General features: G+C 42.7%; 3 protein-coding genes and 2 long non-coding RNA genes across 7 annotated transcripts; 3 read left to right on the forward strand and 2 right to left on the reverse strand.

Moving 5' to 3' along the window:
• On the forward strand, nt 1–4,060 carry hdc (histidine decarboxylase). The gene is made up of 12 exons (XM_003969845.2): nt 1–217; nt 293–465; nt 552–665; nt 1,033–1,155; nt 1,230–1,367; nt 1,447–1,590; nt 1,816–1,882; nt 1,968–2,130; nt 2,225–2,315; nt 2,391–2,489; nt 2,659–2,760; nt 3,180–4,060. Exons 1-12 carry the CDS (start codon nt 16–18, stop codon nt 3,711–3,713), a joined length of 1,950 nt encoding a protein of 649 aa, XP_003969894.2. The 5' UTR covers nt 1–15; the 3' UTR covers nt 3,714–4,060.
• Nucleotides 4,061–4,344: 284 nt separating this feature from the next.
• Nucleotides 4,345–8,128, reverse strand: LOC101077645 (very long-chain acyl-CoA synthetase-like). Its single transcript, XM_003969651.3, has 10 exons — nt 7,106–8,128; nt 6,616–6,825; nt 6,346–6,504; nt 6,122–6,246; nt 5,704–5,898; nt 5,520–5,610; nt 5,246–5,444; nt 5,056–5,153; nt 4,673–4,803; nt 4,345–4,588 (listed from the first exon to the last, which is right to left on the reverse strand). Exons 1-10 carry the CDS (start codon nt 7,584–7,586, stop codon nt 4,415–4,417), a joined length of 1,863 nt encoding a protein of 620 aa, XP_003969700.2. The 5' UTR covers nt 7,587–8,128; the 3' UTR covers nt 4,345–4,414.
• LOC115252075 (uncharacterized) lies at nt 6,820–7,319 on the forward strand. The gene is made up of 2 exons (XR_003890513.1): nt 6,820–6,980; nt 7,086–7,319. It is a non-coding gene; the product is annotated as an uncharacterized lncRNA (long non-coding RNA).
• Nucleotides 8,129–9,468: 1,340 nt separating the features above from the next.
• Nucleotides 9,469–22,084, reverse strand: LOC101064997 (immunoglobulin-like domain-containing receptor 2). Of its 3 annotated transcripts, XM_029845746.1 has the most exons (10): nt 21,154–22,084; nt 18,643–19,029; nt 17,391–17,510; nt 15,435–15,491; nt 14,227–14,373; nt 13,971–14,138; nt 13,572–13,700; nt 12,891–13,236; nt 12,029–12,734; nt 9,469–11,359 (listed from the first exon to the last, which is right to left on the reverse strand). In XM_029845746.1, the coding sequence occupies exons 1-10, from the start codon at nt 21,221–21,223 to the stop codon at nt 11,324–11,326; spliced, it is 2,166 nt and encodes a 721-aa protein (XP_029701606.1). In that variant the 5' UTR covers nt 21,224–22,084; the 3' UTR covers nt 9,469–11,323. The 3 variants fall into 3 exon arrangements, with proteins under 3 accessions (XP_029701606.1, XP_011608327.2, XP_029701607.1); XM_011610025.2 differs by lacking the exon at nt 15,435–15,491; XM_029845747.1 differs by lacking the exon at nt 13,572–13,700.
• Nucleotides 17,645–19,856, forward strand: LOC115251931 (uncharacterized). Its single transcript, XR_003890412.1, has 2 exons — nt 17,645–18,077; nt 18,675–19,856. It is a non-coding gene; the product is annotated as an uncharacterized lncRNA (long non-coding RNA).
• Nucleotides 22,085–22,154: the final 70 nt, after the last annotated feature.

The following is a 22,154-nucleotide window of genomic DNA, read 5'->3' on the forward strand; positions in this document are numbered from 1 at the left end:
AGGCAAATATTTGTTATGGCAGTTGTCATCAATTTTAGCAGTAAAATCCAATGTGTCAACCTTGTAGGGAGTGTTCCTCACAACAGGTTATATAGTGAGGTGACCAGAGCCGCAGTAGACACAACTTTCAGCAACCTCTTCTGTAACACATCCACTGGAAAGGCTTTCAGCCGTGGCAAAACCCTTCAGATGCAGGCAGAAGAATACAATCGCAGAGGTACTAAGAGGCGTAATTTACTATATTGACTTGTTTCATGTGTGCTCTGATGTTACAGTACGGCTTTGTGTTCAGGTAAGGAGCTGGTGGACTACATCACCCAGTATCTGCTCACCATCAGGGAGAGGAATGTTGTTCCCGATGTGAAGCCAGGTTACATGAAAGGTCTCCTGCCTGACACCGCGCCTGCAGAGCCGGAGGACTGGGACACTGTCTTTAGTGATGTGGAGAGAATTATCATGCCGGGAGTATGTTTTCAGTTTTATAGAGTTTGAGGCAAGAAATTCTGGAGTTTGAGGCAAGAAAGCTGGAATTTTTGTGTATTTCCCCACAGGTGGTTCACTGGCAGAGCCCTTACATGCATGCTTATTACCCTGGCTTGACTTCCTGGCCCTCCATGCTCGGGGAGATGCTGTGTAATGCTATCTGCTGTGTCGGATTTACCTGGGTAAGGCAAATTATTATTATTACATTTACTTCCTCTAAGAATGCCATTTTTCCCCACTTATTGTACCTCTACTAAGGCATTTGCTTCCCTTAGACTAAATCAGAGAACTGGATCATTTTCTGTATTTACGGGAATGCAGTGTTATATGAAGAATGATAGATTCAGAGCAAAAAAAAAACAAAAAAACAACCAGAATTCTCATAACATTTTTGTATATGTTGCAATTGTTATAATATTGTTACCCATAAAATACATATTTGATTTGTGTTATTAATGTAAGCTATGTATGTATTATTTATCTAAAAAGTATATTTAAATACGTATCAACGTCAAAGTGATCTCAAACACTTATTAATTATTCTGGCAGGCTTCTTGCCCGGCTGCCACTGAACTGGAAATTCATGTGATGGACTGGTTGTGTAAAGCCCTCGGACTTCCCTCTTTCTTCCTCCATCACCATCCTGAAAGCAGAGGAGGAGGGGTTCTGCAGGTCGGTGACCTCTAATCTAAGTCTTTCTTATTTCTGTGACTAAATGGAGTTGTTTCTTCTCTATATTGTGCCAGACATCCGTCAGCGAGAGCACACTTGTCGCTCTGCTGGCAGCCAGGAAAGAAAAACTACTACAGCTGAAGGCTGAGCTCCAGGAGGATGTTGAGGATTCAGTCCTCAATGCCAAACTGGTGGCCTATTGTTCAGATCAGGTCAGGGTCATTACAATAACTTCAAACTGCTCTTTAATATTTGTAAAACTGAATTAAATCTTTATTTTTGATTTCACAGACGCATTCTTCATTTGAGAAAGCGGGTCTGATCTCTCTGGTCAAGATCAGATTTCTGCCCACCGATGAACATTTATCCCTGCGAGGACATACTCTGAATCAAGCCATAGAGGATGACAAGAAGAGGGGTCTTGTTCCTTTCCTGGTAAGTGTTTCACACAACAGCATTGGTGGTTATTTAATAGGAAGATTTCCCTGAATATGTTTGCATGATTGCTTTCAAAAGTTTTCCTCGCTGTCATAAAGGTGATGTGGTGGCACTGAAAATTGTGTTGCTTCCAGAGCAATATGTCTCCAAAAATTACTCTAAATTATCTAGATTCTTTTTGGCATATATTAAACAGATTATTGATTATACGTCTTTTTTCAGGCTTGCCTAACTTTGGGAACAACAGGGGTGTGTGCATTTGACAACCTGTCTGAACTGGGACCAGTCTGTACGTTTTGACCTTCATTTCTAATACAATCCAGTTTTTCCCCGTCCCATTAAACAAATGAAATGAGGTTGAATATATCACACAGGTGCAGAAAACAAACTGTGGCTCCACATTGATGCTGCGTATGCCGGGGCGGCGTATCTGTGTCCAGAGCTGCGCTGGTCACTGCAGGGTGTCGAATATGCCGATTCATTGGTCTTCAACCCGTCCAAGTGGATGATGGTCAATTTTGACTGTATAGCTTTCTGGTGAGCACAACAGGGGCATAAAAGCCATAAAAATGGTATCATAAAAATAGAAATCCGGGTGAAATTTATTATTGCCTGATGCTGTTTTCTTCAGGGTCAAGGATAAATGTAAGCTCCAACGAACGTTCATGGTCGACCCAGTTTACCTCAGACATGAAAACTCACAGTCTGCCACTGATTTTATGGTATTGTGTGTCACATTTAATCAAGACTGTGTAAAATCCTCTTTTGTTCTAACAGTACTGCTTTCTGTGATTTAGCACTGGCAGATTCCCCTCAGCAGACGCTTCCGTGCCCTCAAACTCTGGTTTGTTATGCGCTGCTTAGGACTGAAAACTCTTCAGGCACACATCAGACACGTAAGGGACAGTCTTACTGTTTAATTGGGTCCAATTTAAGTGAATGGATCGAGGTTGAAGAGAAATCAGACATTCATGACACTGAGAAAAACACAAATCTTTTAATCTTTATAACTTTAAGTGGTCTTTTTTTTTTTAACAAGCAGCGTTTATTTGCTTCTTTTTCCAGGGGATTGAAATGGCAAAACTCTTGGAGTCGCACATCAAAAGTGACCCAAATTTTGAGGTTCCAGTGAAAAGACAGCTCGGTCTGCTGGTCTTCTGTCTGAAAGTATGTGATGTGAATTCCACCTGAAGTAGGGGTGGATTGTCTGTTCTATTCCGTTATCTTGACATAAAAAAAGAAATGATTGCCTTTGTGATGAAACCTCCCTCATTGTAGGTAATCATCATTGAGGTGAATGATGATTACCTACAGATATCATCTTTGAGCTGAATGAACCATCCTGTCACACCTTGTTCAAAGGTTAATTGCTTTTTTGATTTTATTCCACTGCAATTCTCCAGACAAAAGAAACCCGGTCTGGTCATTAAAACCAGTAAGAAAGTCAAACTGGATCATCATAAAATGTGAACTGAACTCCATTTGGGGTTAAATACTTCTGCAGCCTTCCCCCTTTTTTTTGAATCACATGACATCTTCCGTCTCAATAGGTTGACACCAACTTTGAGGTCATTTTCTTATTCTAGGCAGGAAATGCTTTGACCAAGGAGCTCCTGAGAAGACTGACCCATTCAGGGAAGATCTACCTCATCCCTGTAACCATACGCAACAAGTATATCATCAGATTTGTGGTGACCTCTCAGTTCACCACTGCAGATGACATCCTCAGGGACTGGACTGTCATCTCCCAAACCGCTGCTGTCCTCCTGGCTGAGACCACAGCTCCAAAAGAAACAAATCCTTCAGAAGCTGGGAAAGATGCCGTTTTGGAAGGTCAAGAAAAGGCCATCTCTGCCGCCAGGAGTGACAACGGAGATGCAGCCGAGTTAGAGAAGATTGAGAAGGAGCTGTGGATCGATAAGGCCCAGGAGCAGTCCAGGAAGTCAAAAAACCCTCCCAACTGCAACAGCGAGCCTCCAGTTTATACTTGCTTGGACAGCAAGAACAGTCATGAGTGTGACGAAGAGCCCAGGCTCAACGGTGCTGTGGCAGCGCCGAAAGCTGGGCCTAAACCCGGGATCAAGACTGCAGATCTAGGCATGGGTACAAAAATTCTCTAAACAAAACATTGATTCTTTTTCTAATTCTACTAAAATAACATGTAATGATTTAAATCCATTTTAGTAAGAAAGGGAACATTTATTCATAATGTAGAACTTTATTTCCTGTGAAGGTCACTAAAACAGAATCTAGATTCGCATCTTTAAGTCATTTGATGTAGTTGTTGTGTATCATAACAAACTGGTACTTAAGAAGAGAACTGACCTGAGCAAAAGTAATCAGCAGAAAACTGATGTAAAAATCTTATTGTTGCTCTGACCTTTATTATGTTATGTTGAAGTCACTGACAAAAAGCAAACTGCATGACCCTCATCGACAATATGATTAAAAAGCTTATGAGTTTAGGCAGAGTTATAATGTGAAAATAAGGAGGAAGAGTAATTGAAAACCTGATCTCCAACTATATCTGTGGTAAAACTGCCTCAGATAAACATTGGGAGCCACGAGTGCTGAAAGTGACGCCATTATAAGCACGATTCTATGTCGCATGTGTTTGTAAATTGATTTTTGTTGTACTGTTGTCCTACAATAAATAAATGTAGGGTTCTTTAATCCTTACTCAGCCAAGTTGCTTTTGAGTTTTGTCTTCCTGTTAGTAATCTGATCAGTTTAGTCCAGACCTACAGACAGTTTCTTTCTTTTCATCAATTTATTACCAGGTGTGTTGCATTGCAAAAATCCTACACATTCAATCACACATTCAGAGCCTGAGTCTCCCCTCAGTGATAGAGTTAAATATTTCCTCTGTCATGGGTATGTAACCATTGTTGTCCTCCAGGTAGAACAACCGGTCCTTGCTAACAGAAGGGTTGAAGCCCTCCTCTGCCAGAGTCATCTTCATTTGTTTAAATGTCCCTGTCACCACCAGAGTGTCCTGGCAAAAACAAAACAGTGGCAGTGTGTTTGAAAGGCGGTCTGATTTTGTTTACTTCACAGGTTGAAGGCCATATGTCTTTACCTGTATGCGAATGAAGCGTGGCCTCGCGTAGCTGGGGAGATAGTTTTTGACATGCTGATATATGGCCCCGCTGTCAAAGTCCATGTTTTCTTTCAGTTTCACAGCCGCCATTCCAATTCTTCCCTCGTGTCCTGAAGTTAGATTCAGAGAATGAATGGTGAATGAGAGGTGAATAGTGATCATAAGTTTGTTCATTTACATTCTGTTCATTAAGGCTAATTACTAATAATGTCACAAATACAAGAGGTTCAAACCAACAGTCATGATTTACACCTTAAGCAAACCTTAAAACTACGTATTTACAAACCCAAATAATATATTTATTAATATTAAAAGTTCATCATGAGTTTCAAATATGTGATGGTTACTGATAAACATTTTACCTGGCACCTTCACACCGTAAACATTAGCCTCCTCGATACAGTCAATCATGAGCAAATGATCAGCCACCTCTGTGGTCGCCACATTTTCTCCTTTCCACCTAATTTTTAGGACGTCCAAAATACAATACAGCCATGATCGCAAAACAGGTAAAGTGTCTTTAAAGCTCAGGACCGAGCTCTGTTTGCATACCTGAAAGTGTCCCCAATGCGGTCCTGGAAGTAGACAAACCCCTCGTGGTCTATCCTCAGAAGGTCCCCACTGTTAAAGTATTTGTCTCCTTTTACAAACACATCGTAGAGTTTCTTCTTCTCTGTCTGCTGCTTGTTGTTGGCGTAGCCGGTGAAAGGCATCTTGTCTCCGATCTTGCCCACCAGTAGGCCGGTTTCTCCTGTGAGTGGGAGCGGGCGGCGTTGGGAGCTGGGAGGCTGAGCGGGAGCCACATTTCGAGTGGAGATTCACTCACCTTTGGGGACTTCAATACAGAATCCCTTGGAATCTCGGACAGGCTCCTCTTTCTCCGTGTCGTACCGAATGAGGGCATATAGAGATCCCATCTAAAATGTTGGTCGCATTCAAAGTATTTCAGAGTCAGTTACACCAGCACCAACAACACGGCCCATGCAAAAATCTCACCCTCCTCTTCTCACCTTGTGAAGAAAATGCTCCTTGCCGATAGCACCGATCTTGCCAATGTGGTTGACAAATCCGATGTTTCCTTCTGTTGCTCCGTAGCATTCACAGATACGGATGTCTCCGAACCGCTCCAGGAAATCAGCCCAGGTGTCAGACCGGATCCCGTTCCCCATCGCCAGTCGCACTTTATGGTCTCGGTCTCTGTCACTCTGCAGGGAGGGGAACAAGAGCGTTGCTCACTCCCTAGTACTGGGGGTGTCAAAATTCCAGCTTTTCAGATATCAAATTTACAAAAGAAGTGTGTTCAGTTTCCCGTTGACCGCTGCTAATACAGAACCAAAACTCTGAAATCTAAACTTGAAGTCAAGTGGAAATTGCTCTTAAATCTACAAAGGGATAAAAGACGATCCAAGCATAACGCTGGAGTTTTACCTTTGGTGTGTTGCAGAGATAGCGCATAATTTCTCCGATGTACTGAATAACCGTTACGTTATACTTCCTGCAGTCGTTCCAGAACTGGGATGCCGAGAACTTACGGCGCAATGCGATTGTGATGCCTGGAAACGAAGAGGTTTGGACATTATCTCCTGCTGAACGCCATGTTGTGACCTTTCGTAAAGTTTGAATTCAACCTGTATTCATGATTGCTAAATCACCTTTTTCTATGGCTCCACACAGTCCCATCAGGAAACCAGAGCTGTGGTAGAGAGGAAGGTATAAGTAGAGGATATCATCGGAGCGCACACCAGCAATAGACTGTAGAAAGGATGCCATCCAAATCCTTTCATAGTTAATGACCGCAGCCTTGGGAAGCCCTGAAAGAGAACGCCACTGTTGAGAGCAGAATATCTTTATAGCACTAAGTCTATTGTTCAAGGTCTGCACACCTAAAAAAGAGCCGAGATTAGAGGTGAAGGCCAGATTACCTGTTGTTCCTGATGTGTAGATGTACAGAGCGGGGCTCTTTATGGTAACAGTGGCCCTCAGCTGAGGTGGAAGAGGCTCGTCCGATGCCTGCTGAATCTTATCCGAGAGGCTTTCGATTCCCTCCACGTCGCAGTGCTCTCGGAGGATCAGCACACGGCTGCCGAGCTTCTTCAGCGAGGGCAACACCTCCTCTGCAGCTCCAAGCATATCTGGGTAGAGCAAATAAAGGGCGGGTGATTCGAGGTCAATGCACCCAGAAGGAAAAACAACACACCTCAAACCAGATGAATGCAGAACATCGGAAACACATGGAAAAAGTGAGATTGGACAACTGCCTCTACTTATTTCTTTCTACACATTCAAGGTAATATTTCTGTCAAAACTAATATTTTCAGGGCTGTCCACATTTGAGACAAGCACTTACTTAAAACTACAGTACCTTCAGATTTCTAATGCAGCTATAATGCAGGAAATGTTTGCCAATCTTACCGGCGCCAACAACCAGGACTTTGGCATCACAGCAGGAGAAGCAGTGCAGCAAAGACTTGGACCTGATGTTGAAGTTCAGCAAAGAAGCCGTGCACCCCAGCTTGGCCAGGGCGAGCCACAGCCACACGAACTGGGGCTCGTTGCCGAGCAAAAGGGCGACTGTGTCACCCTCCTTCAGCTGGGCATGCTGGGACAGAGCTCTGGCCACCCTGTTGCTTTCTTTGTCGGCCTGGCTGTACGTATATGAGCTGTCCTCAAAGAGCAGAAATGTCTTCTGTGGCTCCTTGGCCGCCCTGTCCAGAAAACGATCCAAAATGCTGTAAAACGGTTTCCGCCTCCTGAATCCATTCACCTGTATGCCGATTTTAATCGCGGTCACAGCGTAACATAAATCTTGGAAAAAATAAGGGTTTCTCAGGTACAACAAGAATGGCAAGAGGGCCAGTCCTGCGAGAGCGGTGTAGAGACAGTAAGCCATCATGATTTCGACCTGCCAGTTCTGCAGCTTCGAGACCAGTAATGTTCAGATTACAACAGCAGTTGAATAAACCTGCTCAGTTTACACCTCCTGAACTTTGAACATGTTTAGAGGAGCAACACAAACGGGGTCGGCTGGTTATGCGTGAATCACACCAGAACGCGGTGTCTTTTCATGCCCTACAAATATTAATGCCAGTTAATTGATAGTTGGGAATTGGTGACAAATTAACGTATTATGACAAAATGGTGACATATTGCCTAGAAAATACTCGGTCACATAGTTTTACCGGATCAAAGTTTGATCAAAAATGTAATTGTAGTGATCTGATTTCAAGTTGTTTACAGAATTTGCTGCTGTGACAAGTTTTTAAATATATTTATTACAGATGTGGCAGAAAGTTCTGTTATCAGTTACCTTTAATGCGGTTAAAATAATCCGCAGTTGTGACTGGTATTGATATATTTAGTGATTTTTTTTCTCTATCCCGCAAAGGTTAGTGAGGTTTAAATATGCGTTTGTTTAAGATAGTGAAGTTTTATTCCGGGTGGAGGCCCCGGGTCAGACCCCGGACACGCTGACTGGCTCCCAGTCAGCGTGTCCGGGGTCTGACCCGGGGCCTCCGTATTCCTAGGCGCTCCGCCTAGGAATACGCTCCCAAGACCTGGACGGAGGAAGTGTCCGCGGAGAGACAGTCTGGGCATCTGTACATAGGCCGCTGCCCCCGCGACCCGGTTCTGGATAAAGCGGGAGAAGAGGAGTACAGACGAGTATTATTCTAAGAGCTGCTCCTCGCTCCACGTTATCCGTAACTCGTGACTTCAGAGCGGATTAAAAATATTTGGTCCTGCCTTCTGCCAACTTTTCTTCAGCACGCATGAAAGCTTCTTTGCCTCTCTGCAATTGTCCAAACATTACACGGTCAAAAAAAGCCTTTAAATTTGCAAGACTTTATTTTTCTTGTTTCAATTTTCTGAGTTCGACGTCACTGAGAGCTTTGCTCACTAGCATCCAGAATGTGCAGTCGTCGCACTTCAAAATAAAAGCATGACACGTTGTCTAAAGGATTTCTTTGAACGAGAAGCTGATGGAAAGTCATTTTTATTAGGAAAACCTTTTCCTTTTCCTTTGACGACTGTGTGAGCCGCCAATACATATAATATAATGCGCAAAAAAAGTGTGGGCTCGTCGCCTCGTAGGTTCTCATTCATCCAGGTCACGGTTATAGCATATAGGTTTTTAGCAGTTTAACAGTAATCACCTCTAGAAATATATCAGCCATGTGAAATTCATAAACCAAAGCATAAAAATAAAAGAAATAATAACCTGTCGATACCTAGATGTAACCACTAGATGGCGCCGGAAACAAACGCGCTGCAGAGGTGGCTCCTCTGTTCCCGATTGACGATTTAAATCCACAAACCGAGCTCGTTAGTCTCTGAATGAAATATGCCCTCAACATTCATTTTAAGGATATGAAACATTGTAGGACAGTTATACACCGGATTTCTGAATAACTCAAATTTAACTAATACTCATCTTCTGCTTTAGAATGATCTATTAACATTCTTTATTCAAATAACTGTGCATACTATACAACATATACATAAGATTAGTATTAAACTGAAGACTATATTTCTCTGTTGCTGAACAATGATTATCATAAGCATTAGTTGGTTGTGTTCTATGAAAGTGTGTGTATGACATCATGCTTGCTCCTTGTGCAGGAGTTGCTCAAAAACATTCTTGACATTCATGAGTAAATGTTTCTAACCCTCCCTTTCTAACCCCCCCCCCCCCCCCCCCCCCCCCTCCAACCACACACACACACACACTCACACACACAGATCTCAGCTACATACTCAAGACACTGAAGAAAATGAAACAAGATAACACCTTTTATATTGATAGTCTCATCCTACTTGATGTGCTTGGTTCTCTTGTATGTAGAATCCCACCAAACAATAAATCAACAGGCTACAGTTACATTTAAATATTATATGTTATTGCAATTTACAGAAGTTTAACTTTATTCTTTTTTAATCCTCACGTCTATAAGACAACTTTCACATTGACTTTCTTATTTATGCTGTTTACCAAAGAATTGAGAGAGCATACAAGCTGGATATTGCCCGTTTAATTGACACTTTCATTGATGTAATGAATTAATGATGATTTAACTGCAAACAGAGGCGGGACGGTGACGTGTGAGTTCTGACACAGCTGTGCAGCAACAATAGACAAAGATGGAAGTCTTTGTGCCTTACAACCATCTCATACAGAAAACCAGAGTCATCACACACACACACACACACACACACATACACACACACAAAACACACAGCAGAAAACACAATGTGAGAAGTCTAAAAGAAACATTATTTACCGAAGATGGGCAGGGAGGCAGGAAAAATTGAAATCATGCACATTGTTAGGTGGCTGTGACATAATTACAGCTGGAGATAACAGGAGAAAAAAGTGATGACTGTTGACTTGGTTAAGGTAAGAAAAAAGCTTAATCACATTAATCAAAGACAGCCATGCACATGGACACCGTGTAAAGTTTACATATTACCAATATAATAATTAGGAATTTAAAAAGTCAAAATAAAATCCCGTTACAGAACACATTTATACAGTGTACAAAAATGTCTCCAAAGTTATTTTTCAACGCAGGTGGGAATATCCTTGGATATAAAAAAAAACATGACTGATAAACGGTGATTTAAGTAGCGCTGGACGAGGCTGGACATCCCCGTGAAACAAACTCATTTCTTCTAGGCTATTAAATCAATGACTGGACGTCCTTAAGTTGCATTAAAATACATAACAATATTAAAATAGCTGAAATGTCATTTTCAATGCAGGTCAGACACCTGTCATTTAAACATTAGTTGTTTTAATTTTGCCACATGGTGGCAGTAGAGGCTGTAGACAAGAAAGGTACACTACCTACAGAATAAACAGTAAAGATGACGCTCCTCCGAAATGAAGATATTTCTCGGACGTCCTCTGGGGACAGGATGTGGGTACATACCACAGTTTGGCAGGACAAACTACTTACTGACTTGTCGTTTGTTATTTTCAGTGGATCTCATAAGGACAATGCACATGAGAGTCATCAGTACTTAGGTTAAATGTCATGTATGCAGCTGGATGGGCTAAATTGACAACTTAATCCATCATACTATATTATTAATATCAAAACGACTTTGGTGGATCTTGTAATATGCAAACAATAGACATTTAACTCATTACAAGGCAGTACTGTTTAGTATAGCCTTAAGAGCTACTGTAAGAGATGTTTACCTTATGATATTCCACTGTATGTGTCCAGATTGAAACTGTTATAACTTTTATTCACCTCAAACACATTTAAAGTTGCTTTTTACAAAAGCAGTGTTGTTGTTGTTGATCTTAAGTTTTAGAACTGTAAATGTTAAGGCCATTTAATGGAAATGAAGGCAGCCATTGTGTTGGAGGTGTGAAGCTCATCTGTTGTAAAGAGAAGAGGGGGTGGACAAACAGCGTCCTGCAGAGTAAGACAGGCCAGGTCATAGATCCACATTCAGTCCAGATGAGATATAAGACACAGGGTGACGGTGATGAACTCATCGCTAGGCGACGTCACACCCAGGAATGCGAGAAAAATGGTGCCTGCTGTCCATTTCATCAGTCAGCTTTTCTACACGGCCTGTTCCTCTCTTCATTGTCCTCGCTCAGGCTCTCTCTGTCTTTCATCAGACAATGAGGGAATCCCGGCTGAGAAGAGTGTTCTGGTGAGGTTAAGAGAAGAGTACGTGACAAAGCACAAAGTTTACTTAAACATGAAAAACATAGCTTTCGGATTAGAATGACTGATTAGTCGTACTGAAGGGTTAAATATAAAGTGGGACAAAAAAAAATCGATCCTTCAATTGAGAAAAAAAAGTAAAATTCGATTAAAATGTGATTCCATTAATGAAGTCATATTTTATATCATAAATTTGCCTTGTTAGAGTTTGGAAGGGAGGAAATAATGAATGTTACTGAGAGCATTTGAGCTGAGTATTCTACCTAGTATTCAGTGTTGTAGCATCTGAACCTCACCTGTCAAAGGTACAACAAGAACACTTACTCTGGGTTTGTACTGTAGTGCTCAGCTTTATGAACTCAATACAGCATTTAGTCCCAATTATTACCTCACAGACTGCACTGCTGTGCTCAGGAGACATTTATATATATATATTTTTCAATTACTCAGCTAAAAGCTCTTGATTTTTACAGTTCATCTAGCCTTGTGTTTGACACTGGCACTGTTCCTGATGATGTTCTTCAGATATCCTGACTATTTTCTAATATAAGTGATAAAAAAACACTAAAGGTTAACTCAAAAATATGCCAGAAGTGCAGTTCTACTCACACGTGGAGTCATTATTAACACTATGGCGAAAAAAGCAACTCACCGCTTTGCGGGTTTTGTCTCTGGGTTCTTCTCTGCGACTGGTCAGGGAATGTGCCAGAGTTTGAGAGGAGCGAGCACTTGTGGGGGGCGGCCGAGGTGATGGCCTCTCAGTCCTGCTTTGCTCTGAGTCATAGTACAGAGGCAGGGATTCCACCTCAGGTCTGCTACTGGGTGACCGGCTGCAGTGCCGACTGGACTCCCCACTGCTTTTCTTTGAGCTGCTCTTGGAAGGCGTGTCTGAATCGCCCCCACTCTTCCCCTGGACAATTCCTCGCAGCTTAGCCTTGCGCTCCAGGAGGCTGCTCAGGAATGCACTATCATAGTCCTTGTCATGAGAAGAAGATGGTGAACTGGCTGTTGGACGTGGTGAGGCAGTCCACTCGTCCTCCTCGGCGCCTCTCCTCTTAGGTGAATGAAGTGGACTTATGGGTTTCCTGCTTTTCTTGTCCTGTCTGAGGTGATCTTTAGCAATGCCGCAGTATTCCGGCTCATTGTCCTGAAAGTGCTGAGAGGCACCAACCCGGTAGGAAGGATATCGGCTGAAGTCCTGAAACTCCATCTCATAGACTCCTTGTTCTTCTTCTCCCTCTCCTGCGCCTCTTCGCTGCTTGTAGGAGGCCACAAACTCCTCCAGTTCATCAAGTGAACCCGATCGTCCCGCAGAGTGGTACTTCTTTCGATGGAGATGTTCCGAACGAGGATTCCACCTGCAACAAGCAACACAAGGTCAGTACCGAGCGTTTTGGTCACAGATTCAGGTCACCGAAGTGTTCCTAGACCCACCTATCTAAACAGTCTGATGATTCATGCTGTTCCTATCCAATGAAAATAAAGACATTTTAAAAGAATATGGATTTCTGCACCTGCTGTGGTTCTGCTCCTCGCTGTGATTCTGTTGCCGATAATTTCGACTGGGCCTGCTTGACTGTGAGGAAGGAGGCGGGTCATCGCTGTACCGCCGCTGAGGAAGAGACTCATCCTGGCTGCGGCCTGGCTCTGGCTCCCGGTCACCGCGATGTCGCTGGGGTGATGGCAGATTGTCACGGTGATGTCGTGACTCTGGACTGCGGTTGTCAGAAGAGCGTTGGGGTTCCGGCTGAGCCTCGTGGTCCAGAATGGGTGGCAGAGCTTTTTTCTGAACGGTCCGGTATATTTGGTGGAATCCTGTTTCTCCCTCATGGAGGGAGCTAAGTTCAGACAGGTTGCAGGCTGGGTGGGACAAAATAACACAAAATAGGACATAAGAAGAATGTTCTGTTTAAGAAAGAATCAGACTTCAAGAAGATCCGGGAGGTATTAAGGTCAGCGTCTGCAAGTGGTTGAAGAAAGCTCCTAAGATTGTTAAAACACAATATTTGTTCAGATGAGTAAACATGCACGACGGTTCTGCAGGAAATTTGATCAAATCCTAGGCGAAAAGGCGTGCAAGACAAGCCAAGAGAAAAATAAAGCTAAAAGACGGCCAGCGCTACAGAACATGCACATTGAATCAGCATGCTGAGTAGGAGATCCAGAGATTTCCAGGATGCAATCATGGCTCTTACACTGGTGGCTGAGGGACCTGGCAGGGTTGAAGTGAGCCAGCTGTTTTTCTACATACTGTAGCACCCTGAGAGAATCCTGTTCCTGAGGCGAGGGCACACGATAGGGCAGCCCTACAGGATGGACGGGCACTGCAGATACACACTTGATCCATCAGCATGGAAACCTTGAAGGCATCTTTCAAGTTGGGTTTCATGGGAAGGTTTTTTTTTGGCTCTAGGTTGTTTACCACCTCATTCATTGATAATTGTACCAATATTTCTGGCTAAAATGGTGGCAGGAAGTATTTAACAATGTATTAACCTGAGTACTACGAGCATTAAAACAGATAAACACAGTTTAACAAATAAAAATCTAACAAGAGGAACACTCACTAAAAAAAGAGTACCATAAATGCTTACCTGCTGTGAGCAGGCTGCCTTCTGAAGGGGGGACAGTGGAAACCTTGTCCACTAGGGAGGGGGGAGCAATTGGGACCATCGCCGGAACACCAGTCACAAAATATGGAGGATAAGCAGGAGTTTGAGGGGTGGAGGTGCCTGTCTTTATGCCTTTACCTGCTTCATAAACTGCAAACAGCAAACAATTTTTATTTAAAATAAGAATTCTCATTACTCTGAGAATAAAGTCAGAATTTCCGTCTGTGTTTGTACTGACGGTGTCTCGGGCAGCAGCATGTGTCAGGGCAGCACCAGCAACTGACGTAGCAGCAGCAGGAATGAGGACAACACTGACACCAACAAATCCCAACCAATAGCAGGAATAACACACTGCCCAGCGCTACTGAAGCCACAAATACCCACTCTGGAAGCAAGCACAACAAAGAATGCATATAAGTCACAACAAACAATGTGCACTATACTTACATTCAGTGACACACTGATGAAAGTGTGTGTTATTGGCATGAGAGTGAAATGCTTGTGACGGCATGTGACATCAGTCTGGTGCAGAAACATCAAAGGTGTTGAAAATCCCAAAAAACAAACCAATAAATCTAAATTCTAGCAATATGGAGCGTAACAATGTTGAAGTGACCACAAATTACAAGTGAATATGGCAGATACAGTATGTGCATCTGTACACAGGGACAATGGAAAGGAAGGCAGACAAGGAAATGTTCGACATGGAAGAAAGAAACACAAACACTCCGGAAATTTGGTTTAGTGCAGGAAGGAAAATGACAGTTTACGCTGCTCTGGAAGATACAGGCTGTGATGACGAATCGGCTCGTAATGGAAAAACATTTACACAATCATGACCCCCATCTCACACACACACAGATGCAGACACACACACAGAGCCACACGCTTCATAAACCGATAGGGTCACCAAAGTGGACAGTATTAATACTGACACTAGAGAAAATGGAGCCCTGGATGAGTCACTCATGTGCTATTCTGGGGGCTTTACACACAGTTAAAACATTTATCTATCACTGGCCACCGCCTCTGTTGGGGATTAAATCTGTTCCAAAAAGAATTTGTCACAAACAAACCTCTTCTGTTCTTATTCACTGGATGTGGAGGAGGCTGCGTCCCAGCGGTGATGACAGGCTGCTGACCTCAGCCGCAAATACCTCTAATGAACATAATAGCTGTTTTCCATCACAACCTATCGTAGTGGCAACTGCATTGTCATTATCTGGTGGGTGTGATCAAAACTGCTAAATATAGCGTTAAATATTTTGACCTTTTCTGAAGCTCAAAAGCAAGAGAGCAACCTGTCTCAACAGTTCTGCTTTATTCGTCTCGGTCTGTGGGTTTAGTGGTTGATTTGTCATTCCAAATGTAGCATTAGTGCAGCTAATTGGATTAGTTTGTAAATGTAAAGAACCAGGTAAGGGGGAGAGGATATTACGCCCCTACCTGGCATAATCTTCAAATCAAAGTCTGGCAGAAGGTCTTCAGGCACACTTGAAAAACCTGGAGAAAGACAGAGTGCAAGTGCAGAGAAGGGAGGAGAGGAAATGAGGTTGTTATAAATTAAAATGATCGGTTCCAAGAACGTGGCAGCTGCAGTGGCATGCAAGCAGTAAATGGATTTAAAAGAGATATAGAATAAAAGGAAGTGGGCGCCGGCATGCACTGGAGAGCTAAGCCAGAAAGTCTCCAAACCTGAATGATCGACAGGCCAATCAAACATCTCAAGGTTTCTCTGTCTCGCATGAAGGCGACCTTCAAAACAACCTGGCTGCCCGAGAGGCTGAAGCTGTTGGCAAGCTTGCGCAGCAAAGATGACAGGCAGGCACATTTTTCATGGAGACAGCCAGGAAACTGTTGCTGGAACGTTTATTTCCCAACAGATATTTTGTTTCCAATCTCTGATGTTTGACCAGCAAATATTGCATTAAACCATAAAAACACAACAAAACCGATCATCAAACCCAAAACAACGGAACGACATTAGACATTTGTATCAACTTCAAAACTGTACTGAATGAGTTCTTTCATGATAATGCGACATGTGCAGAGGTTTGGACTATTCCGTAGATTTGCTACTTCTTAGAGAAGTGTTATGTCTCATCCTAAAGCTTCACCAGGATCCACACAAGGTCACCAGATTCCACCAGGACAAAACATTAACATGGCAGATAGGGATGAAAAGCTTTAGCCTTATATTTTTGAAGGAGCAAGAAGAGGAGTCGGATATGTTGTGCCGTTTATTTAACGCATTTCTGAACCATAAAGACAAAAAACGGATTTCAAACTGGGAAGCAGCGATGTGAACTCCCTCTTGCTACACTGCCTCAGCCACTCGAAGTTCCACATCAGTCGAGAGTCTCTCTCCATCTTTTGTATCTTCCTGCTCTGCTGTCCTTCCTTTACATCATTAAATCATCCACTTCTTTATTCTGAAGCCGTTGCTTTCTCGGACAAAGGACTCTGTCCCCCTCAGCCGTTTATGGCGGCCTCAGCTGTTGTTATGGAGACACGAGTGCCTCACACGCCACCGTATATCAATAGACGACAAAACCCATTGGGATTTGAAAAAAAGTTACTTATCTAGCATCATCGTGTCCAATAAACTACATATGTACCAAATCTGTAGAAACATTTAAGCTAAATTTGCATAAACTCTTTATAAAATATAACTGCTACGTGTCTAGTGCTGGACCGGGTGTCTTTTGTGCATACACATAATTCTCTGAGTGCCAGCCATACAAAAGTTGACCTTCAGAATAAATCAGGAGACCAACAGTCACATAGTTTCAGCCGAAACGATGGTAACATTTGAGGAGTACACAGACATCGTAAAGCCAGTCTAATATCTGTTTCACTCTCCTCGGTCCTCACACAAGTTCCGTGAGGTGGAATGAAGGTACACTAATAAGCTTATTAGTGAGAATAATCAAGCTATTTCCAAGTAGCACATTTGCTACATCCAGTAGCAATCACTCTGAATGGATATACTGTAGTTGCTATGGCTACAGATTATACCCTGTAACCAATAAACCTGGGCGGTCAGTGTTGTCAGGGAAAAGCATCAGCTTTTCAAAATGGCTGAACATAAAAGAAAAATCATCTCAAAGGAGTTGGTTTGTTGATGCTCAGCACATATGGAGCACACCTGCCACAGCGAGGGATCAATCAATCAATCAATCAATCAATCAATCAATCAATCAATCTTTATTTATATAGCAAAATTGACCCCCAACAAGCAACAGTAGCAAGGAAAAACTCCCCTTTAACAGGAAGAAACCATGAGCAGGACCAGGCTCGAATCAGGACATGTGCTGCATGCCGTGGTCTTCGCCCCATGTTTCCTGGGCTATCATAAACCTGCTCGTTTCACATTAAACAGTGAAAACATTCACAACTTACCAAGAACCAGTAGCTCCACTGAGGCTTCATTCTGTCCTTCCAAATCATCAGATATAACCACCTTACACATGTACACTCCACTGTCTCCCCACTGCACCTCTCCTATCCTCAGGTCGGCCTCTGAAGGACAGAAAAAGGGAATTATTTGTAAATAACCAGCAACTATTCTGAACCAAGTCATTGTCAAAAATATAGGAATGCACACAAATATACAGTACCTACAGGACTTAAATTTGTCTAATAGTGCTGCCTACATGAACAATTCAAATACAATTTGGGAGGAAGATTGTGCAGAGAGTAATTGTGCTTCTGAATAGGTCAGACAGAAATACAGCAAACAGGAAATGAGTTGCAAGGTTCACTTCCTTTTCCTCTTGAATGAGGAAAGGGGAGGAGAGATGTGCGGGATGAACTGCAGAAGCAAACCCAGACTTTACTGCCGCCTTTTCGCATGCTTAATTTCCCTTTATTTCATATAATTTCATCCATTTAATATCTTAAACACAAGTATTCTACTGGTTTGCCATTTAAAGGTTGAAATCCTTGTTTTGGTTTATCCATCTGTTCCGTGAAATTGAAAGTCTCGAACAACCACTGGCCAGTGCACGCTGGGACAGCTTCCCTGTGGCCCTGAATAGGATAAAAAGGACACGGACGGTTGGGCATCGCAAGAGCCAACACACTGAGGTGACAACTTTCTGTTTTGTCTAGTTTGTCAGTGTATGACGGGTTTCAAGGGAGGAACTAAACTGGGAAAAACAAAGTGCCGTGGATGCACATGAGCGCAGATGATGGAGAACCAGAGAGACGGAATAAAAGTGGAAGATCAGTGGGGCAGAGTGAGAGGTCAGGATAAATGAGAGGACGGCGTGAAAGCGGCTCCTTTTGTCTCTTGTTCTGGCTGCTGAAGAGACGCTTGATTCTTCGCTCAGAGTTACAGCATCGTAAATCTGAGGCCTGCAAACAGGACTACCTCTCTCTCGCCAACCAACACACACTCTCATACACTTACTCACGCTGTCCTTCAGCTAATTTAAATGGTGTGAAAGTAACCCTGCACTCTGGACAGGGAGAGGCATGGCAATACTGGGCAATCTGCATGAACTGGTACGAACATGGCAATGCAAGTGCCTTTACTGAGAGGTTTAACACTACTGCTTTTAAATGTGTTCTAATGCTGCAGCATTTTTGCAAGCGTCACTATTAAGGTCGATATTATTCCTTTTGATAAGGTCTTAAAATTAATTCTTACTGTTATTGATGGAGATGTCTCTGTTCTTGTAGTACTCTGACAGAGTGACAGAGGAACCCGAGATGGAGGCAACCATTCGGACCGTCCTGCTGCTGTCTGCGCAATCTAGATAACTCGCTCTCATCCCCGTCTCGTATCCCCCGCCTGCCCCTCCGGACCCGCCGTTCAGCCCGCCTCCTCCCAGGCCGCCACTCAGTACATCGGCGTGGCTGAACGAATCCCGCGTGCGGTCACGGCAGTACGACTTGTACACCCACTGCACCACGGGGGTCTGCGTGGACACGCTGTTGTACTGGCACGGCAGGACCACGGACTGGAACAGCACAGCATACCGCTTCTCATCCCTCACAAACACATGGACCCCAAAGGAGGGAGGTGGGAGGACACCTGTGGGAGATAATGAGGGAGGGTTGTGGAAGTGTGAAGAAGAAAAGGTTCACTAAGACTCGGATAATCCCACCTCTAAGGCCATCTGAGCTCCACCTTTACTCAACCGAGAGAGATAGACCTTGAAGACTAGTGTCCAACATTTTTTGTACATGTATAGCAGTAATTAGTCTTCTGTTTTTACTGTAATTGGTACATTGTGTTACATCTGTTCTGCTCTGTACATTGTTAAAGCCCTCAGCCCATTGATGGGTTCTGTGTGTGCGCGCCTGTGTGTGTGTGTGTGTGTGTGTGTGTTGGAGGCTCCTGGATTTGACGGCTGGCTTGGAGCTGATCGCAGGCTGTCTTTCTCCCACTCCTCTTTGGAACCTCCATCGTGCTGCATGCTGAACTGTTTGGTCTGTTTGTCTTAAGAAGACCAGGTACAAATGAAAGTTGCAATTATATCTCAACTAGTTTGATTTAGCAGCATTAAACCACTGAATGCGTGCCTGCATTTTTTTTTAATCAGAAAAAAAAGGACTTGGAAGTGCTCTGGCTTTTTCTAATCCACCACAAATGTGAAAACACAAAATAGCCATGAAATGTGGTATTGGGACTCAAGGTTTAAGGAGACACCTGTTCTTTGCTTTTTGTACAAATCAAATCCCAGATCTGATGCTTTCCTTGAATAATGACATGTACGGTAGTAAAATCACTGTGCTTTCCAAAAGTACACGTAGTAAAGGAGACATACCAAATGTGGTTTTCCTTTAGTTTGAGTGTAAAAATCACTGTAAAGGTAGGTACAATTAAATAAAGCTGACTAAGTTGGCCAGGACTCTGTAGCTGCAGGATGCTGCTTATGAGCGGAAGCTGAAGCTCTGCAGAACAGTAAGATACAGATCAGAGGTGACCATGTGAGGAAAACACCCCCCCACACACACACCCATAAACATCTGTCTGCGCTGCCACTGCTATGTTGTGTTTCGAAGGCTAAGCAGCAGGAGATATGAGGGAATCAGACTAGAGGAAGGGGAATGGAAGAGACTTCAGCCAATTTAGGAAAACAAGCGGTTCTTTCTTCTACTAAGTGCTTCTTTGTGCCTTATAAAATATTCCCAAATAACACCACTTGCTCATCTTTAAGGCTACATCTGCCTCAAGGATTTTATATTAGGTAGAGGCCTGTCAGTGCCTCCAGAAAAAGATTTGCTGAAGTTGGTAGTCTTTATTTAATTTTCCCACTGCCCCTGGTATGTGCAGCCTTTTGTGTTTCATCTAAAGCCAATCTGGATCTGGAGCAGAGGTTTGGCTTAAGTTGTGAGGCTTTATGAAAAATGAAGCATTGTTTTGTGTCAGACTGAACAGAATCACGCTCACTAAACACATGGAAGAACTTCTTTTTCTACCTTGTTTAAATGAAATAGTTATGTTTTTTAAGGGGAAAAGCCAAGAGGTTGTTCTTCCTAGTGTTGGGGTGATCCAGGATTTATTAGTTTTGAGAATAAGCCACCCCCAGAGAAGAAAATGAAAACAGGAGGAGGCTTTTCTAATTGGTTTGTGATGGGAAAATATCATCCTTTCCGTTTGCTTGAAATTGTGTCTTAAGGTTAGTTTAAAGTGCACGGGTCAAGAGGGAAGAATTTGATAAATTACAATTTTTTGTGCCCATCCCAAATTCCCCTCACTTAAGGGGACTGTTTAAAAACTTTATGACGTCCATATGTCACAGGTGTGGGACATTAAATTATGTTAAATTAGATTATTACCGATATACGAGCGGACGGTCCATTTTTAAGGTGTTGTGTCTTTAAAACGTAGAAAATTTGAGTCAGTTAGGCCTCTTAATCCACAAACCTCAAAGCTGCTGGTCGAATCATTTACACATGGCTAAACATAGTGCTACGCTAGCATCAATTCTTTATTATTATTATAGAATCTTGTTTGAACTGGGATGTCCTCAGAACAACAAGCACCATCGTAAGAATATCTGGCGTGGAATTATGATAAAAAGATCGCAAAGTTGGAATCACTTCTTAAAGGCTTAGCTCAGCTGTTAAACTTCAGTCCCCAACTCCGACATCCAGTGAAACAACCTGCTGAACCACTTCACTCGCTGGATTCCATCTTTATTTCTCTTACCTGCCAGGCAAACGATAAAAATCCACCACTCCATCGACAACATTTTCCAAACGGCACGTATGAATTTCATCTTTGGGAGGAGGTCGTCCACCTTTTCTTTTTCATCTCACGTTGGGATTCCAGACGCTCCAGACTCGGGATAGTTTGAACCAGCAAATAACGGGACAGCGGCAGCGGGACAATCAAACTCAACAAAATAAAATTCAGAACTTCCGGTTATGACTTTCAAAATAGTAATGTGACGAGAAACTAGGATGCGCACGGATGAACTTGTTTTTTTTTAGTTTGTTCTCATGCTAAATTTACAGACTAAACACATATCTAACACATTACCACCCCTTCTTTTTGTACAATTGTGAAGAAAAAGATATGTGTGATGAGGAAAAACTGGTAGAAGGCCACTATGCTACTTAAGATCTCGATTAGCCTCATGAGAAAAAAAATATCTCGTCTGGTCAAATTTTGTTTTATTTTGGAGTTTTAATACTGCATATCCGGGGGTCGTAATCGCTGTATAAGCGCCAACAAAACTACGAGACAATGGATTGATTAAATCCGAAATAAAAGGGGGACGGTTTTACTAAAGGGAAAAAAACAAAACAGAAAAAAAATTGGCAGCTGTCTAAAGTTAGACCAATTCATAACCTGCTTTTAATTATACTGAATTTGCATGCCCATCATATGTAAATGAGTAGTAATGTTGCCATCTAGTGCACAGGATCGGTACTGTTAGACAACAATATGGCTGAAGGCAAAATAAATAACAGGCACAGCAGAGTAAAGATAGAAAAAAATATTACACACTGCTCATATTTTCGCAAATGAATCAATGCCACGGTGAATGCATGGCTGAAAAATGTAAAATTAGAGAGAAAGATGAAAAGACTTCAGCCTGCTCTCTGATCCCGGCTGGTCAGCGACGCTACTGAATTACACATCAAGCTCCATTTTTTTGTGCTAATGCAAATATGTATTCCATTACAATTTAGCATTTATTGACT

This window comes from Takifugu rubripes, chromosome 13, assembly GCF_901000725.2.
Source record: "Takifugu rubripes chromosome 13, fTakRub1.2, whole genome shotgun sequence".
Taxonomy (NCBI): Eukaryota; Metazoa; Chordata; class Actinopteri; order Tetraodontiformes; family Tetraodontidae; genus Takifugu; species Takifugu rubripes.

Coding starts and splice junctions, on each gene's coding strand:
- hdc (XM_003969845.2), top strand. CDS start 16: ATGGCAGTTGTCATCAATTTTAGCAGTAAAATCCAATGTGTCAACCTT. Junction 218..292: donor AGAAGAATACAATCGCAGAG/GTACTAAGAGGC, acceptor CTTTGTGTTCAG/GTAAGGAGCTGGTGGACTAC. Junction 1,883..1,967: donor GTCTGAACTGGGACCAGTCT/GTACGTTTTGAC, acceptor TATATCACACAG/GTGCAGAAAACAAACTGTGG.
- LOC101077645 (XM_003969651.3), bottom strand. CDS start 7,586: ATGATGGCTTACTGTCTCTACACCGCTCTCGCAGGACTGGCCCTCTTG. Junction 6,826..7,105: donor AGTCCTGGTTGTTGGCGCCG/GTAAGATTGGCA, acceptor TGCTCTACCCAG/ATATGCTTGGAGCTGCAGAG. Junction 4,589..4,672: donor CACGCTTCATTCGCATACAG/GTAAAGACATAT, acceptor TGTTTTTGCCAG/GACACTCTGGTGGTGACAGG.
- LOC101064997 (XM_029845746.1), bottom strand. CDS start 21,223: ATGAAATTCATACGTGCCGTTTGGAAAATGTTGTCGATGGAGTGGTGG. Junction 12,735..12,890: donor GAGGAGCAGAACCACAGCAG/GTGCAGAAATCC, acceptor TGCTTGTTGCAG/GTGGAATCCTCGTTCGGAAC. Junction 11,360..12,028: donor GAGACAAAACCCGCAAAGCG/GTGAGTTGCTTT, acceptor TAACCTCACCAG/AACACTCTTCTCAGCCGGGA.